We start from the raw sequence: 19818 nt of genomic DNA, 5'->3' as shown, positions 1-19818 counted from the left end.
AATGATGACTGCTATGATGAGGGTTGATGGTGCTGGGAAAGGGGAGCAGGGTCAGAAGCGGAACTAGTGGCGGTGCTAGGGGGAACCAGCCAAAATCTTGCCTAGGGCATCATTTAGGCTAGGGCCGGCTCTGGGCAGGTCTGTAGCAGGAGAGTCCCGGCCAGGATGGAGAGTCCCGGTTTGGATTGAATACTGAACTGCCGATATTTCCACAGTTAGAAATAACGTCAGGCATTGAATACCCCCCTCTATTACAGTGGTGATTTACTACAATGACACGGAAAATGTAAGTACACCACACACACTGCTAAATAAAGGTGCATTGCAGATCAGTCACTTTATTGAAGTTATGGAGAACACAGAAATGAAGCACATACTGTAAATGGACTCAGGGTGACAGTAAACCTTCATTCTTGACACTCAGGCTACATTTAATGCATCCAGGAGACTCCGCTACCTTTAATGCTCAGCAGTACAAGAGCTAATAAAAAAACCTTACCTTTAAACACTTTATTATATTAAAGGTCTTGGTGCCAGATGCGCTAAGCTTCAAAAGTGATAAAATGGAGAGTGATAAACAACCAGCCAATCAGCTCCTGTCTGACATTTTTCAAACACAGTCTGTGACATGACAGGTAGGAGCTGATTGGCTGGCTGTTTATCACTCTCCATTTGATCACTTTTGAAGCTTAGTGCATCTGGTCCTAAGTCTGGAGAACAAGACTGGAGAAGAGCAATGCGGTTTACTAAAACGACTGGTAGAGAAGGAAAGTGCTGCAAATGCATCTCTTATTCTAAACAGGCAGCAACAAGGCTAAAATCTGAAAATGTAAACAACGTGTGCATGTGAGCGAAGGGTTCTAAGACTGCTCCACAAACACCAACATAGGGTTAATATGTAATGAGCTAGTGGAAAACTGCAAGCAGGGCGTTACAATCCCTTTACTGACACCCTTGGGAAAAACAAGCTTCAAAGACAAGTACTTCTATGAAAAATATATATATCGACACAATTACATGCAGAGAACTAAAATAAGAAAAAAGGAAACTTGAATGAATACTGACGTAGATATCTGTTGTATATGATATATGGAAGGCTCTGTGCTGTTAGTACTATATATAGAAAAATAATATTTTACGTGTACGTTGGGAGACAGGTCTGAAAAGTGTTTCTTAGGATCTACCATGGTGGAGTTGCCAGGGCCGGCTCAAGTGCCCTGGTTATATCCCATGATGCCTCAGGGCACGGCCCCGCCCATTCCCCTTACATTATGAAGGGTGGTACATTCTCTGCACCTGTCAGACAGGGAGTATGGCGCTCAGCTGTGACATCATAAGCCAGCGCCACACACCATGCCTATTGCTGGCAAGGAGGAGGAGCTGACAGGAGCTGCCCTCTCTATCACCAGCCGTCTCGCTTTGCGGGGGCATGGTGGGGACAAAGACAACACTGAAGATGTGAGATAATGGGGTGAACTTAACTAGGAGCAATGTTCTCACCCTGGCGATTAGGTGTGACTTTATGCCACACTTACGGAACCGCTGAGATTGTAGATTTTTGTTTGGATCCCCACAGGGGAGCAAATTCCGATGTTGCTATGGGTGCTTACACACTGCCGCATGCGGGGAGAGTTAATTGAATTACCCCTATGTATCTCAGTCAGTGTTATGCCACACACCTTGGTGCCCACTAGCACTATCAGACAGAATTGATTATTTTTTCATTATGACCACAAATTGTTTGCTTTGGGCTTAAGCACCTTTTCTGTACCATTATTCAGGTAGTTTTAATAAATGTCCCCACTAGTGGGAAAGGGTAAACAAGCCGGGTCGCACCTGGGTACAAAATCACTGGTGCGACCTGCCTTTTCTAGTGGAAAAGGGGGATTAGAGAGACCCCCGTATATCTCAGCTGTAACCACATTCGAGGTCATCGCTTGGACAAAAACATTTTAGTAATAAAAAACAATCGCTTTGTTCTTTTAGCTCATTTGAAATTTGTTCTGTATCAATTACCCATTGTGATAAAGCATATTGTACGGATATCAGAAGCTACTGTGAGGAGAGCGTAGGCAGCAAGTGCAGAGAACATGGGGGCAGTAGCCAATGTGGCATCTTCCTAGTCCCTTGTGCAGTACCGGGATGGAACCAGGCCGGAGAGGGTGAATCCTATCATCGGATGCTTTGTAGGTGTAGTGTCCAATCCAACAGTTCTTGGTTTTAGGCAGCGCTGGACACTGCTATTAGGCAGCGCTGGACACCGCTAGTTTCTTCAGATGATCCATGAAAACTTGCAGACTCACATCGTCAGTGAGAATGGGGGCGCCGGACTCCTGCAGAAGAGTTTCAAAGTGTTTATATTTGATATTAAATTGCAGTCACCGGGATATACAGATCTGATGCATGGGAAACATACCTTCTATAAAACAATGTATTGCCGACTGTAATGTGCCAACTAAAGCTTCTGAAACCGCTGTTCCGGCAAGTGTAGTGACACAAAGACCACATTTATAGGCAGGAGGTAGCCCAACAACATGGTGCACTGGAGCGGGCCGAAGCGAATGTAATAGGTGCGAGTAGATTTAGAGTTGGGAGCTGAACTGTGAATAGCACAGTGACATGGATAACGTAGGTTGGTATTTCTGTGCTGTCAGTGGTAGCAGCAGAACGTTCTCCTGCCAGGGTGCATACATTGGCGCCGCCACGCTCACTCGGTCCCTGAGCCGGCCGGGTGAGCATCAATCAGCAGCCAAATCCGATATCCACATTTGGCCGCTGCATTGAATAATGGATGCTGGATCCGTTCCTTCAAAAGAATTTTGGAATGGATCCCGCATGCATTGAATATACCCCTCAGTCGCATACAGATATACAAGCGTCATCTATCCCGTCCATTAGCAGCTTCCTCGTTATATTATGTTGTGACTAAGCTGCATTTTAGCAAAAAAAGACGCCGAACGTTAGAAGGTTCTCATACGGCCCGGCGTGCCAGGAAGGGCGGTGTGGTGTGACTGCAGCAAAGATGTACGAGGACATATCTATATATCTCTCTCTATTGTCGGTTATACAGAATATAGGGCCTAATTCAGAGCTGCGCAGAATGCCAATGTCCAAATAGGATCAAACGGTGAGGTGTTCCCGGGAGACGACTAATAATAAATAAAAGTAGCGCATGTATAAATGGTCAATCACTGATGGTCACAGGGCTTAGAGCGATGCCTGAAATAGGGTGACAGGGTGGAAGGTCAACACAAGCATTAGATCGACAATGGGAAGGTCCACAGTCATGCTGACCAATTTCAGGTGCCGACTTTCAGCAGTCGACATAAATAGGGTCAACCTAGTGGCCGTATGCCGTTTCCATGGTGCAACCGATGGCGCAGTATAAAGATGCTCCAACTGATGCAGCAAGCATAGGCCATGACGTAGGAGAAATATGAATGTAGACAGGGGGAGGAGTTTGGAGCGGCATCTGCATAACCTCGCGGGTGGGTGGCGCCAGCAGCCACTGCTATGTGCACTTTTGGATGTTAGCACCACAGCTTACTATTCCCTGGGTCCTTGAGTACCCCCCCCCCCCCCCCCCCACACACACACACACACTTCTGTGAGTATTTGCACAGCTTTACTGGTGGTGGTGATGGGTCTGGGAGATTTATCGGTGGTGGTGACTGGTCTGTATTTATCGGGGGTGGTGATGGGTCTGTGAGTATTTATCGGGGTGGTGACGGGTCTGGGAGTATTTATCGGTGGTGGTGACGGGTCTGTGAGTATTTATTGTGGTGGTGACGGGTCTGGGAGTATTTATCGTGGTGGTGACGGGTCTGGAGTATTTATTGTGGTGGTGTCAGGTCTGTGAGTATTTATCGGTGGTGACGGGTCTGGGAGTATTTATCGGGGGTGGTGACGGGGCTTGGAGTATTTATCGGTGGTGGTGACATGTATGTGAGTATTTATTGGGGGTAGTGACTGGTCTGTGAGTATTTATCGGGGGTGGTGACAAGTCTGTGAGTATTTATCGGAGGTGGTGACGGGTCTGTGAGTATTTATCGGTGATGGTAACCGCTCTGTGAGTATTTATCGGAGGTGGTTGTGTCTGTGAGTATTTATCGGTGGTTGTGTCGGGTCTGTGAGTATTTATCGGTGGTTGTGTCTGTGAGTATTTATCAGTGGTGGTGATGGGTCTGGGAGTATTTATCGGTGGTTGTGTCTGTGAGTATTTATAGGTGGTTGTGTCGGGTCTGAGTATTTATCGGTGGTTGTGTCTGTATTTATCAGTGGTGGTGACGGGTCTGTGAGTATTTATCGGAGGTGGTGACAAGTCTGTGAGTATTTATCGGAGGTGGTGATGGGTCTGTGAGTATTTATCGGAGGTGGTGACGGGTCTGTGAGTATTTATCGTGGTGGTGACGGGTCTGTGAGTATTTATCGGAGGTGGTGACAAGTCTGTGAGTATTTATCGGAGGTGGTGATGGGTCTGTGAGTATTTATCGGAGGTGGTGACGGGTCTGTGAGTATTTATCGGGGGTGGTGACGGGTCTGTGAGTATTTATCGGAGGTGGTGACAAGTCTGTGAGTATTTATTGGTGGTGGTGACAGGTCTGTGAGTATTTATCGGTGGTTGTGTCGGGTCTGTGAGTATTTATCGGTGGTTGTGTCTGTGAGTATTTATCAGTGGTGGTGTCGGGTCTGGGAGTATTTATCGGGGGTGGTGACGGGTCTGGGAGTATTTATCAGTGGTGGTGACGGGTCTGGGAGTATTTATCGGGGGTAGTGACGGGTCTGTGAGTATTTATCAGTGGTGGTGACGGGTCTGGGAGTATTTATCGGTGGTTGTGTCGGGTCTGTAAATATTTATCGGTGGTTGTGTCGGGTCTGTGAGTATTTATCGGAGGTGGTGACAGGTCTGAGTATTTATCGGTGGTGGTGACGGGTCTGTGAGTATTTATCGGAGGTGGTGACGGGTCTGTGAGTATTTATCAGTGGTGGTGTCGGGTCTGTGAGTATTTATCAGTGGTGGTGTCGGGTCTGTGAGTATTTATCAGTGGTGGTGACGGGTCTGGGAGTATTTATCGGGGGTGGTGACGGGTCTGTGAGTATTTATCAGTGGTGGTGACGGGTCTGGGAGTATTTATCGGTGGTTGTGTCGGGTCTGTGAGTATTTATCGGTGGTTGTGTCGGGTCTGTGAGTATTTATCGGAGGTGGTGACGGGTCTGTGAGTATTTATCAGTGGTGGTGACGGGTCTGGGAGTATTTATCGGTGGTTGTGTCGGGTCTGTGAGTATTTATCGGTGGTTGTGTCGGGTCTGTGAGTATTTATCGGTGGTTGTGTCTGTGAGTATTTATCAGTGGTGGTGTCGGGTCTGTGAGTATTTATCAGTGGTGGTGACGGGTCTGGGAGTATTTATCGGTGGTTGTGTAGGGTCTGTGAGTATTTATCGGTGGTTGTGTCGGGTCTGTGAGTATTTATCGGAGGTGGTGACGGGTCTGTGAGTATTTATCGGAGGTGGTGACGGGTCTGTGAGTATTTATCGGAGGTGGTGACGGGTCTGTGAGTATTTATCGGTGGTTGTGTCAGGTCTGTGAGTATTTATCGGAGGTGGTGACAGGTCTGTGAGTATTTATCGGAGGTGGTGACGGGTCTGTGAGTATTTATCGGAGGTGGTGACGGGTCTGTGAGTATTTATCGGTGGTTGTGTCTGAGTCTGTGAGTATTTATCAGCGGTGGTGTCGGGTCTGTGAGTATTTATCAGTGGTGGTGACGGGTCTGGGAGTATTTATCGTGGTGGTGTCGGGTCTGTGAGTATTTATCAGTGGTGGTGACGGGTCTGTGAGTATTTATCAGTGGTGGTGACGGGTCTGGGAGTATTTATCGGTAGTGATGGGTCTGTGAGTATTGTCTGTGAGTCTGGGAGTATTTATCGGAGGTGGTGATGGGTCTGTGAGTATTTATCAGTGGTGGTGACGGGTCTGTGAGTATTTATCAGTGGTGGTGACGGGTCTGTGAGTATTCATCAGTGGTGGTGACGGGTCTGTGAGTATTTATCAGTGGTGGTGACGGGTCTGTGAGTATTTATCGGTGGTGGTGTCGGGTCTGTGAGTATTTATCGGTAGCGATGGGTCTGTGAGTATTTATCGGTGCTTGTGTCTGTGAGTCTGGGAGTATTTATCGGAGGTGGTGATGGGTCTGTGAGTATTTATCGGAGGTGGTGACGGGTCTGTGAGTATTTATCGGTGGTTGTGTCTGTGAGTATTTATCAGTGGTGGTGACGGGTCTGTGAGTATTTATCAGCGGTGGTGTCGGGTCTGTGAGTATTTATCAGTGGTGGTGACGGGTCTGTGAGTATTTATCGGTGGTGGTGACGGGTCTGGGAGTATTTATCAGTGGTGGTGACGGGTCTGGGAGTATTTATCGGTGATGGTGATGCCCAGTATAGGTAACACCATCTATTGCCGGCTACAGGGACACGCTAACCTGTGATAATACAGAGACCACACAATACTCAGTTATATTATATGTTGTTGAACAGGAGAACGGGGTTATCTCCACTTCATAAATAACCACAGACTGTACAAAATGTCCTAATATGAAGCAGGATATAAGGATTTTGTTATTGCTGACATGAAAGGCAGGAACTAGGGAGTCTGATACTAATTCTTCACAGTCTGAATCTAAATGACATCAGTTTATGTGATAAACAAGTAAGGGGTTAATGTACTAAAATGATTGTTCTATTGAAGAATAGATGTTTCCCATAGCAACCAATCAGATTAAATCTATTATCTTCTAGAGGGTGCTAAATAAACGGTGCGATTTGCACTATTGATTTTGACTATTTAGGAAAAATCGATAGCAAGTTATTGGAAATGACACCAGGCTTTTTGTTAGGTGCAGTGCTGACGGCGCTTCTGGTGTTCAGCCGGGTCCCACAGCACAAGTCCCGGATGTTGCTAGGCAGCGGGGACGACGCGACACTTCCGGTCCCGAACTTCCGGGCAGGGACGGCGTCGCCTCGGCTGTTGCCAGGCGTTCAGCACGCCGCCCTCTGCCCCAGTGGTCGCATAGGCGACGGGGGTGCCTGGCAGCCGCAGGGAGTACACATTGAGCGCACCTGATGCAGCGTTCAGCTTCTTGTCATTACTAGTCAGAGGCGGACACTCTGTGAGGAAATAGGTTGTTCATTTGGACCGCTCCGGCACCGGATATAGAGTTTGTTTGTAAGCTCTGCTCTCACTCTGCTGGTGCGTCCGGTCCCTGTCATTTAACCATCTGTTGCCTGAAACACCGACTGGTTGCGACTACCTTTTTCCTGCTAGTATCACCTAGTTTTTCCATTTAGCACTCTAGTGCTAATACTTGTTCATACCTTAGTTATATTTGTGTCAGTCTGTGTATATACTTTATGTGCTCACATCAGTGTAAGGATATACTTTGTTCCTGCCTCTGTCTTGTCCTCACCGTCCCAATTAAGGACTAGGGTAATTTAGCTTATGTTATAGTTGGAATCATCCGTCCCCACCTGAGTCTCTGTCTTGTGCCTGCATCTTTAATTGTGGTGTCTCCTGTCAGCTTTTAGTTCTGTCTCTGTGGGTAAGGCCAGGTACTGTAGGCAGTGTAGGCCTCTCTCCTACCAGTAGCTGCTTGCATCCTTCGGGGTTAAGTTCACCCTGCCACTTGTCGACGTAAGTCCTGGCGGGATACTAGTGTCGGTAAAAGGGCTGTTATAGGCAAGAAGGCTCGCTTGTGTGCTCTGTGGGCTTAGGCCTGGGGGTCCTGGGTGGCTACCCAGAAGACGTCCAGAGGTCCATCAGCTGGGATTCCACACAGCCTGTCCTCCGTTGCACTCCGCTGCTGAATGTCCCCAGGAAGCCCTTACCAGGGTTCGTGACTCTCCTTCGGTGAGCATAACACTTTTCCGCACCCGAATGCCGATTTGATCCCAATGTGCGGCTCCGTGGCATTGCAATCAAAAACAGACTGTGCAGCATAGTCTATTTCTACTATCACGGAATGAGGGCCACGGTGCTTAACCCAGGATGGCCCCCCCCTTAAAACGCCCCTCCCTGTCAGCTGATGCCAACACCCGTATCGGCCCATCTGTACACACGCTTAGCATAACTGGCAACAATGCTCTGCTACGCTGTGTACTGAGCCTCATATTAAAAGTTGTTAGAAAACGTGTTCATAAGAAGAACTGCACAGAATGCGATAAATGTCATTGCACCTGGTCACAGAAGCTGACAATTGTTTTACAGAAGCAGCGCAAGGCACATGACATGTAATGACACTGACCTGTCCCCAGCTGTACATGTTGTTGTGGGTCTGGGAAGGATTCACCTTGGACAGCAGGAAGCGAGCCTAAATAACACAAACGGAAATCAGCAACTGGTCTCGTTATAACAGACATAGATGTGAACATGTACTGGAGCCTCTCTGAGTGACCAGCAGCAGACGTGGCAGCAGGTTCTACTACAGAGCCGAAATAGTGCAGAACATCCTGAGTAGGTACCACTAATGGCGCTGTCACTTATACAGACAGAAAGGTGGATCACCTAAAGGTTACCCACAACATATGCGTATGGAAAAGTAATAAACACAACTTCCTTATATACAGTATAATTGCCTGGTATTTGGGCAAGACTTTTACTGGTGTTGGCAGTACATGACAATATGCAGTATACAATGGGTACAATAGGGTAATAATGCCACAGCCATTACAATACATAAAATAACCATCACTGAAGAATTAGATGAGGATCTTTAGGTTTTTAAGGTATCCCCCTTTAAGCCCTTCAGCTGTTGTTGAACTAAACATCCCAGCATCCCCTGCAACAGTTTTGCTATTTGGTCATGCCAGAACTGATGCAGGGTATGCTGGGATAGTTCAACAACAGCTGAAGGGCCGAAGGTTCCCCTTCCCTAGCTTAAAGGGTGATACCAATCAGGAGCCGCTAGGCGGCCAATAGCGCTATTTGGGGGAGGAGCTGCAGAAAGTAAACAAACTATCTGCAGCTCTCCTCAGTTCGTTCTGGGATTTGGTTTTGAGCGGTTTGTTTTTTTGCCAAGTACCCGGGATGCCTACATGGACGTGATCTATGTCAGAGGACCCTGGGGAGTATGGTATCCTTCCACAGGTACCCCAGATGGATTACTACGGGACCAGTGGACGGACGGATACCTACTTACGTGTCAAGGTAGGTAAGTATCTGTTTGTATGGGCTATGGATGTAATAATGTTTGACTTTAATTGTGTCAGTGTGTGTTTATTTCACTATTTGTATTGTTGTGGAACTACAAGTTCCAGCGGGCCATTTTAATGCCCTGCATGCTGGGACTCGGGACAAGCCTGCATGCGGTGCAGGCTTGCTGGGACTCCTAGTTCCACAGCAATACACAATAGTTTATTATATTATTTACACTACCATGAGCCCGGTGCCTACTTCTCAGGGACAGCCCCAGGCTTCAGCTTGGGCATGTAAATACTGGGGACCCCATCATTGGGGGGGGGGGGGGAGTTCCCACTTCCCCAAAATCCCTGCCCAGGCTGACCGGTCAGGAGTAAATGCTGTGGCCCCCCTGGCCAAACTTGTATAAAAACTCCCCCCCCCCCCTCAAGTACGGGGGACCCCTACTCGTTTTGTTCCCCATATTTTGGGAACCAGAACCAGCTCTTGAGCCTGCTGCTGGTTTTAAAAAATCCAGGGGACACCTATATGTTTTGTTCCCTGATTTTTTAAAACCAGGTCCGGCTCTTTGAGAAAATTTTTTTACACTGATGCCTGCACGGATCTGCACCCTTGTGCCGCAATACTGACTCTGTAAATCACACAGAATAATGTAATTCCAAAATATGAAATGTTGTATATTGTCTTTGCCAAGGTATCCCACTCCTTATTCCTGTGTACTCACCTGGCTCCCTCCATGCTCAGTGTCGATGTAACGGGGCATCGGGAAGCGAGAGTGAAGAATCTCCTGCCCGTCATCCACAGGGGCCTGTAACAAGTGTCGGAAGTTGTCGTACTCCGGCATGTCCTGGTAGCCCGCCTTCCTCCACTGTGCAATGGTCTGTAAGGCAAACGTCCACAATTACCATTTAGGCACCATGATTATGAAATCTAGAGAGGATGTCCCTTCAATATGCAGACGTAGTTGTGGACACACTCACCTCACCATGGTAAATAAGAATCTGGAAAAATGTGTCCATCAGGAGGATCCTATCTGGGAGAATACTGCTGCTATCTAGTAATACCGGCTGTAAACACAGAAGAGTATGAATGAGTGTTTATGTAATAGGAAACATTTGGCTACCAATGGGACATTTCATTTGATTCGTTTTTCAAATGTATATTCATTTCTAAACTTTTATTTTACCACTAGTTTTTCCATTGATGAAAATTCAACTAATCAGTGGTTCACCCGCGTTACCTTGCTCCAGGCGATGTGTTTGGGCTATGTAGTTAGAGGCCTGAGATTAACCTATGACTGGCCTCAAAATAGCACAGAGAGGGTTCCGCCGGAATGGCTGCCGCACACTTTGATAAAGATCTTGTGCAGAGCGAAACGCGTCAGGGGTAACATGTCGGCTCATAACAACAACAAAAAACTCATGTCAACCTTTTGACTGTCAAACTAATGCTTGTGTAGACCTTCCAACCATGTCAAACTAAGCCATGTTGACCTTCAGTGGTCGGCACAATGCATGTCGACATTATATGTGTCGACCTAACGACTGTATACCGATGGGAAAGGCATATGAGGTAGCCAGAATTATCTGGTACAGCGCAGCTGCGTCATAGGAAGCTAAATCAATCCGCAGCTGCAGCGACATGCTCACTGCACCCACGGTAACAAGGAGGTGATTCCATTCCTCGCCGCACCTGATCACGTGTCTCCCGCAGCGGAGAAAAGGACGCCAAATGATCACGTCTCATAAGGAATCTGCTCTGGTTATAGTCCCTGCTCCATTAATGGGGACAGCACTTTGCAGGCGTAAAGGATTGTTAACACACAGGACTAATGTGAACATTGATTTAAAGTGCAAGTGATCCGCCTGTATACTACACATAACTGCTAGTACAGGATTATATAGGTATATACAGTTAATGAATAGGATACAGATCAATAGCAGACTGTCAGTGATTGACAGTCTCATGCTTCTTGGGTTGGGCGATGAGTTTCCCAAATCAGAGGCATGTTGCTGGTTTTGTGGGGGAGGGGTGAGGCCAGCAGTTCCGTCAGATGGCAGGGATTTCCTGGCCTCTATATTGCATCTGCAGTGACTGGCTCGCATGGCCCCATGGGTCACACAGCCGGCCCTTTGCCTTGTAGATGATCCAATGGTGCGTACTAGGACACAGCTTGGAGGCATGGCACCCCTTGCTGCACGACCATATCAGCGCTATTGCCGCTGCTTCCATGTATACAGCAGTAAGAATCAGGCCCGGTGTGCGACTTGCATGACATTGCAGCCAAGTCTTTGGCCAAAAAGATTTCCCTAGTGCACCACCCCCTCAGCAATGAGAGACTGTAATGCATCCACCTAGCTTCCTGACTGATGCGTGCAGGACGTGTTCTCCTTGTCTTGTGTTCTATACAAAACCTCATGCAAACTGTTATATAAGCAATCTGATCATTTGCTGGATGTCCGGGTACTCATGCTAGAAGGGAATCCTGCAGCTTTCAGTTTTCTCAATTGTTTCCTTAAATCCAACATAACATTTGTTTTTGCAAAAAGTATACAAACCTCTGGGACCATCTGCTCATTTTAGGGGATAGAGTCAGGGGTGTGAAAGTGTGGCATGATAATCAGATGCGAGTTTGGTCGGCCGTGCTCAACTAGGTCTACACTACTGACGTTTGGCCTTCACCCCATTTACCCTTCTCTCCACTCTGTCCCACTCACAACCCCTCCCTCCACTCGCTGTCTGCTCCGCCCCTACACTCCCATGCCTATACCTACCTCATCTGTGCACAGTGGATTGGGCAGTTTCATCTGAACCCAGTGGGAGTAGTTGGAGGGGCAGCGTGACCTTATGGATACATAATACAGGAATCGCATCCTCCAGCTGAATCTCTACAGTAAACTTTAGGCCCCCATACACTAGGCAATTCACATGCAATTTGGGGTCTTTTCCTACGATTGCGGTGACCAATTGCAGGAAAAAAGTCACAACTGCATGTGAATTAGTGTTCACTCTAGCACCCACCATCTTTGAAAACCCATGCAGTTCCTCTTCCCTGCCTGGGGTGTCGCTGTCTGCTGTAGTGCTTCTAGCACAGTGTGGGATGTATATAGGCACTGATATGCAAACCAGACCTGTGCTAGAAACACCACAGCAGACAGCAACACCCCAGGCAGGGAACAGGAACTGCAGGGATTTTCAAAGCTGACGGGTGCTAGAATGAACACTAGGAATGACAGCATTTCTGACAGCAACGGCTGCACAAGCAACCTCTTGTATTGCTTCAGTGCCGGGCAGGCTTGGCTGGGATCGCATGCGATACATAATGCCTTTTAATATTTAAAATGGAACATTAGCCTATAGCCTCATTGTTATGGAACATCTAGTGTGTGTACAATATATGCCCAAACACCCCCCCTCCCCCCTCCAATCCGGCATAGTCACTGAAGTTTGACCGACAGTACTAAATATTACCTTATTTTAATACACAAATAAAGGGTCTGGTCTAGGTCTATAAATACACAGTATAAACCAATATACCTCAGTAATGCGAATGATTATGATTATACAATGAGCCCTTTGAAACCCTCAATTTGTAATCAACAAGTCTGAGGTGACAGGGAATGAGATATTGACTGGAAGCAGATGTTTGTCCTGCCATTATATCCGTCTTCATTCTAACTGCGGTCAGTGCGCTGGGATTCAGAAATATGCAGAGAAATCCTGCGCTCTCGTTTATCAATGACCGGCGTAACCACCACTGGCACCTATAAATGCCGCTGCCGGCTCCTGCTGAGCCTGGGGTTATTCATTCCTGCAATTAACATTACAGGAAAGCAAAGGCCTGCATCATTAAACAGCACATTAGTGGTTTTAGGCTATGTAGCTTATTAGTCACAGATAGAAGGTAAATATTTAACAGCATTCATCTGAGTGCTCTGGATAATTGCAGGACATGGGTTACAGTAGAAAGAGATGGGGGGGGGGGGGGGGGAGGAGAGAGAGGGAGAGGAAGGATTTTTGTGATGTTCTTTCTTTGAGGTGGACACAAGTTAGTTCAAGCACCAACGAATTGAGGGAAAATAAAACTAAACACCCTTGACCAATCAAAGCTCTATTTTAGCCTTAGGGGTGAACATGGTGGACGTCATGTGCAACGTAAACTGTACGAAATGTCTTGGTTCTGCACCAGTTCCTTGTCTAGTTACTCACTCTGTGCACATGGAGGTGCATGTTCTATGCTTTCAGGAGAGGACACCACAAGTTTCACATTGCCCAACCTTGTTCCCTTTTAAACACTGTTTCATTTCACTATATTCTAAGACCTGAAGTAGACATGTCCAAATTTGCGCCATATACTGAATTGAATTCTGTAATCCGTCGACTGGACAGGGCATAAGAAGACGGCAATCCTGTCACTGAGAAGGCAGATGCAAATCTCTGGGGGCAGCCCAGCACCTCCAGGTTTGCGGAGTACAATCCCGGAGTTATGAAACAGGGGTGGGGCTTCTTTTAGGCTTCCCCCACCATGATGGAAGTGCAGGACACCCAAGAGACCAAGCCCCATTTTTGGTCGTGTAAAGGGGATACTATTAGCTGTACCGGGTGTCACTGACATCTACTAAATATACTTATGTGAATGTATTTGTACAGAGGAAGTGAACTATCTGCAGAGAATAATCAAATATTTATCGCTTCTCTTTGGAAGCTGATTCGGAGTCGGACACTGCTACGGCTGCGGTACTGCAATTCCTGTACTTACATTCACATGCTGACGAAGCAACGAGACAGACATAAGCTGCAGATCTGTGGGTCTGGACCACTGTCCCGCCTACTGTTCTGATGGTGGCTGGTTCATCCACCATCGATAGTATCACTTGCGCTATCGCTTGTGCTACTTGATACTCACTTAACAGAAAAGACTACTTGACATTAGCCTCCACTTACAAGATGAGAGACGTATGCACGTATGGACGCGCTGTGCAGCACATGCGCACACCCTGTCTTGTGATACAGACGCACATGCGGTGGATTCCATATTGGCAGGTAAATCCGACTCAGACTCTCCCGCTTTATGGTAACGTTTCAGCTAATAGGACATTCCATACCTCTGGGGGGCCGCTGAAGGAATAGGAATAAAGGATGGGCTGTATCATTATAAGGGACTGGGTAAGATCCTGACGCATGAAGTGATGTCTGTAATACGAGCTCTCATCGGGACTGTTGTTAAACACCTGCAGGAACGGGGATCTCCTCAGATGGAACATGAACTAGAAAATAAGGAACAAGACATGACCTCAGCTATGTGCTATCATTTGTCATCGGTTAGAAACAGAGAAATATGACCTTTAATTTCATTCTAACAACAGAAATATTGGCGTTTAACACCATGGTTTAAGTTTCTATATAAATAAAAGAATTTAGGCAAGAAGGGTTCGGAGGAGGAACAAATGACCTGAGGCATCTGTAAGGGTCCGGAGAAGAGGAAAGGCCTATACCCTGGTGCACAACGTTTAGCGTGATGCCCCAATAATGGCTATATTCTCCTTTACCCGACACACCCAATGACTCAGTAGCCCTGTAACTGATAATTGTCACACTTATTACCTCTTGCCTAAACATTTGATTTTACAGAATACTTTTTTTTTACTAGGACCCTTCTGTGCCGGTAGGACCCTTCTGTGCTGGAAGGACCCTTCTGTGCCGGAAGGACCCAGCCGCTTTAGGAAGAGAGCTTCTTATAGGAAGGATTTCACATTTATACAGCTTGCTGTGTGGAAATGACACAACACGTACCTGGGGGTACAGAGAGAACGTTTCGGCAAACCTGAAGGAGTTGGGGTCATCCTTGTGGTATTCTCCAAACTTCTGACACTGTAAACGGAGAGAGATCACATGCGTGTCTAATATACAGGTTAATAAGAAAAATCATAGCTAGGAAAGAATCTATTCCCAAATAATGAGTTAATCTAAGATACATGCCTACTGAATGTAAGGAACTATGGGGGTGATTCTTCTTCATATGGACGGTTTAAAATTCATCCCCTTTCTGATGATTGGGGGTCTGCACATGTGCAAGCATGTAATTGTGCATGTGCAGACCCCAGCATGGACAGCATCGGAGAGTTACACACTCGCTGGGCTGCTCGTTGCAGGGTGGGAGGGTTGGAGGCGTTGCAGCTGCTGGAACATGGGAATGCCCATCATCCCCATGAGAAAACTGGGCATTCCCATGGGTACGCAGACGGGCTGATGCCCCTGCTCCAGCCCGAAGTTTGCCCAGCAAACGGCTTGGCGAGTGTAAACCTCGCCAAAGCCGCTCGCACCCGAGGTTCGCGCATGCACAAACCCACCATTGAACAAGGGGCCGATTTTGGACCTGAGAGAAGGGGTCTGAATTGGCTCCTAAGTACCGATAACCCTCTTTGATAACACTGGTGAACAGTGAATCTGTTGCCAGGAATTTAAGAGTCAATCTCAATTAATTCTATGCTCCTTATCACGAATATGCCATGCTTATTTTTCAGTTGGCTCTAGTTTTTGAGATATGAATTTGTCTCCTCCCAGCATTAGTGAGAAGATGTGAATGTCTTATGTGTCTCAAACATGACTAGCATCTACGTTATTACAAATAAAACCAATTCTTGTTATTGCTGAAAGAAGTTAGTTGTTAAAAAAGCGAACCTGAGTCGATTCTGTAAAGTAAAGCAGCCAAGACTAGTAAGGTCCTTTAAATGGAGAAAATAACTGAATTTTATCGTTTTTCATTCATTTGAAAACTGCATCCAATTCAGCTATAGTGAAGATCTAATAGGAAAATAGGACCTGCGAGTACTCGCAAACCGATCATAAATCCTTGGCAAGAAAAAAAACATTTTTTTGTTTCTTAGTGTAATCGTCAAAGCTAGAGTATTGATACATAAATTGAGGAGATGATACAATCCCTAGTGGTCAACATGTGCGACATCGTTGTTACAGGTACCGACTTTGCAACACTAGAAGCTTGCAAAGTTTACCCTGTATCGTTAATGCTACGCCCTTCCAATGCCAAGGATGAGTCTCACTCGTCTTCAGCACTCAAGCACAAATCAAACAAAGTCCCACTTTAATTACAGCTATTTAAATGAATAAGAGAACAATTGCCGGAGACCGAATACTCCCCATAAAGGAACCTATTACATAATTGCACTACATGCACAATAATGTAAGACTTTGCAAAAGCTTACTGGTTTTATTCATCGTTTTCTAATTAATAATCAACTAATTTCCCTAACCAGACTCCCAACAATATCTCACCAGTCGGATGAGCTGCCGGTCCAGCCACCTCAACACATCGGGACCTTCCTCAGTCTCCGCTCTATATACAGCCAATCTCGCCATGAGAATGGCAGACGCCTCTTGATCAATAGAAGCTGCGATGTTCTGTATCTGAGTCTGAGCATCAGCCCAGCTGGAAATAATAAAACATAAGGCTCATCTCAGTTATATAAACAATGTTCTAGGTTTGCATAAACAATCTGTAAAACCATTGTGTTAAAAAACATCACATTTGTCATGTAAAGGGTAAAGCTGGGTACACACATAAAATCGTCTGCCTGTTTTTTATTTAGCAATATTGGGTGAATGGCTGACCATTACATACAGTAGATGTATACAATATACAGTAGCCTGCAACGGCCGGTATCAGGCGGTTGCACAGTTAACCTCCCATTCTCAGAGAGGTGTTGCCACACCTCCACTCCCGGCTTTTCTACTGCCACCTCCCACAGAGTGTCAAGCTGGGTACGCTGCTCCTCGGCTGATTGGATTAAACTCTCCCAATCAGGCAAGGCTCGGGATTGTGTGGAGCACAAGACCATCAGAGAAGAGAATCTTGGAAGAGTGAACAAAAATCCACCCAAGTAATTAGTTTTACATTTGACTTATATAGAGAACTTTACATGTTTGGTCAACTATTATTTACTTCAAATGTTATTTTTGTTCCATTTCTCATGAAGATATTTGGAGGCTTCTGATGTCTGCAATTGCTCAATAAAGGACTAATGTGACACAAACCACTTACTAGAATATCTTCCTTCCAAAAACATTTGCTTACTAAAACATTTCCTTTTCTTCCTATTATGTTGCTCGGACTTATTTAATTGGACAATCAGTGGCTATGGACTAAATGGTAGTCAGCAATTACACTGTCGCTACTGCATTCATCTCTAATGTACTCTGTTACTCCCTTCCTTTCTCTAACGTACATCCATACTGATTAATATATATCATATGGCACTAAAAGGTCTCTTCTGTATCTATCCTGTATAATTTAATATTCAACTGCATTCAGCCCCAAAGGGACACTGCACACCAATATCCAGATAATGATTTATTCGCGAGAACCCTACATCATAACATCTATAGTCTGGGGGTGCTGCCCTTTAACAGTATACAGAGATCAAGTATACACAAAAAAGAAGGACAGGGACTGTGGGCCTTATTCTAGTTCACTCCTTCTGGCAAAATCCTTCTTAGGTGGACAAAACCATGTGCACTGCAGGTGGGGCAGATGTAACATGTGCAGAGAGAGTTAGATTTGGGTGAGTTATTTTGTTTCTGTGCAGGGTAAATACTGACTGCTTTATTTTTACACTGCAATATAGATATCACTTTGAAGTAAAACCCCACCAAATCTAACTCTCTCTGCACAAGTAACATCTGCCCCACCTGCAGTGCACATGGTTTTGTCCATCTAAGAAAGAATTTGCCAGAAGAAGTGAACCAGAATAAGGCCCTGTGTTTAGACAAGTGCACCCCTCCAGACTCAGTCCCTCTCTTTCTTTTTTTTTGTGTATACATAATTTAATATCCGCTTGTATTTTTAATCTTTTTGCAAAGCAAGAAAATGCAAATTATGTATTTAAAAAAATAATAATAATCAAACTTTAATGACTGCAGCCACATGGTAATCTGTATCAAATTAGACGACGAGGGGAAATTTGAGATTTGTACGATGATAATCCTGAAAGCTGCTAAATTCTGAATCAGACTAATTCCATCTGACTGGCCTGTGCATAACGGTGATGCCGGAATTACTTATACCCCGTTCTCACTGCAGGCAAATTCCCGGGTCTAGCATGTCGACCCGTAAATTTGGCTTTTAACACAGGTTTTTTTGCAGTGTGAACGGGTCGCATACCCGGATCTCATACACGGGTAAAACCCTTCTTTTTACCCGTGTTTGAGATCCGGGTATGCAGACACGGGTTGACCCGTTCTCACTGCTTAAAAACCAGTATTAAAAGGCAAATTACGGGGTAGAACTTCTTCACCCGGGAATTTGTCTTGCAGTGAGAACGGGGGTCCGTCCCTTTAGTCCCCGGCATTTTATTGCCAGGTAAAAGCCGTGTATTTCTCACTCGCAGTGAGAACACTGTATTAATTGTTTTCCAAAAAAATAACTGTCTACCTATTTGTATATATTCCTAATCTACAGACTGTGTTTTCACATTCTGGCTTGTGTGTTTTCACATGGAGGCCTCTCCTTCACACACTCGGTCAGACCGGATGGCCGCCAGGGTGGAGGAGTGGGCATCCTCCTCTCCCCCAACTGCACCTTCCGCGCCATCCCACCTGAGCCCTCCCTCACATTCTCCACCTTTGAGGTACACACTATCCGCCTCTTCTACCCCATTCACCTCCTTGTGGCTGTAATCTACCGCCCCCCTGGCCCCTGCTCCCCTTTCCTTGATAACTTTGCAGCGTGGCTTCCACACTTTCTCGCCTCTGACCTCCCCTCTATCATCCTCGGTGACTTTAACATTCCTATTGACATCAATAATGCTGCCTCCTCTAACCTTCTTGACCTTACTACCTCCTTTGGACTTTCTCAATGGACCTCCACCCCCACTCATAATCTCGGACACTCCCTTGACCTAGTCTTCACCCACCATTGTAATCTCTCTGATTTCTCTAATTCTTCCTTCCCACTCTCTGACCACAATCTGCTCTCTTTCACCCTCTCATCCTCCCCTCTCCCCTCATTGCCCAGACCCACAGTCACCAGACGTAACCTCGGGTCTCTTGACCCCACTGTCCTGTCTTCCCTGGAGACTTTCCTCTCTCCTCTCTCAACCATGACTTGCCCCAACCAGGCTGCCTCTTTCTATTACTCTTCTCTCACCTCTGCTCTCGACTCTGTAGCCCCCCTCCACACTGTTCCCCTCCGACGTTCTAAACCACAACCCTGGCACAACAAAATAACTTGATTCTTGCAAAAATGTGCACGCTCTGCTGAACGCCTCTAGAGGAAATCTCACTCTCTGGAAGACTTCCTCCATTTCAAGTTTATTCTCTCCTCCTACAGCGCTGCTCTCTCCTATACCAAACAATCTTTCTTCAAATCTCTCATCTCTTCCCATTCCTCCAATCCCCGACGTCTCTTTGAAACTTTCAACACTCTACTTCGCCCTGCACCACCCCTCCTCCCTTCATCCCTCACTGCCACTGACTTTGCCTCCTTCTTCCTCTCTAAAATTGAGGTAATCCGACATGATATCTCCTTCCATACCCCCTCTGCTGCCCACCCACCCCAATCATCCTCCCCTACCAACTACCCCACTCTGTCATCCTTCTGCCCTACTACAGCTGAG

At 46.3% G+C, this 19818-nt stretch overlaps 1 protein-coding gene across 2 annotated transcripts in view; it reads right to left on the bottom strand.

Moving 5' to 3' along the window:
• Window positions 1-672: 672 nt before the first annotated feature.
• SEC23A (SEC23 homolog A, COPII component) overlaps window positions 673-19818 on the bottom strand; it is a 76184-nt gene continuing 57038 nt past the window's right edge. For both annotated transcript variants that reach the window (XM_083166861.1, XM_083166860.1), the window contains exons 14-20: window positions 16481-16634; window positions 14981-15058; window positions 14293-14454; window positions 10168-10254; window positions 9912-10067; window positions 8295-8360; window positions 673-2333 (exon numbers count right to left, since the gene is read on the bottom strand). In XM_083166861.1, the coding sequence (XP_083022987.1) occupies window positions 2244-2333; window positions 8295-8360; window positions 9912-10067; window positions 10168-10254; window positions 14293-14454; window positions 14981-15058; window positions 16481-16634 (793 nt within the window). In that variant the 3' untranslated portion in view covers window positions 673-2243. The remainder of the gene's footprint in view (window positions 2334-8294; window positions 8361-9911; window positions 10068-10167; window positions 10255-14292; window positions 14455-14980; window positions 15059-16480; window positions 16635-19818) is intronic.

Source organism: Crinia signifera, chromosome 12 (genome assembly GCF_055691185.1).
Source record: "Crinia signifera chromosome 12, ASM5569118v1, whole genome shotgun sequence".
NCBI classification, from domain to species: domain Eukaryota; kingdom Metazoa; phylum Chordata; class Amphibia; order Anura; family Myobatrachidae; genus Crinia; species Crinia signifera.
This window is presented reverse-complemented; position numbering and strand designations above follow the sequence as displayed.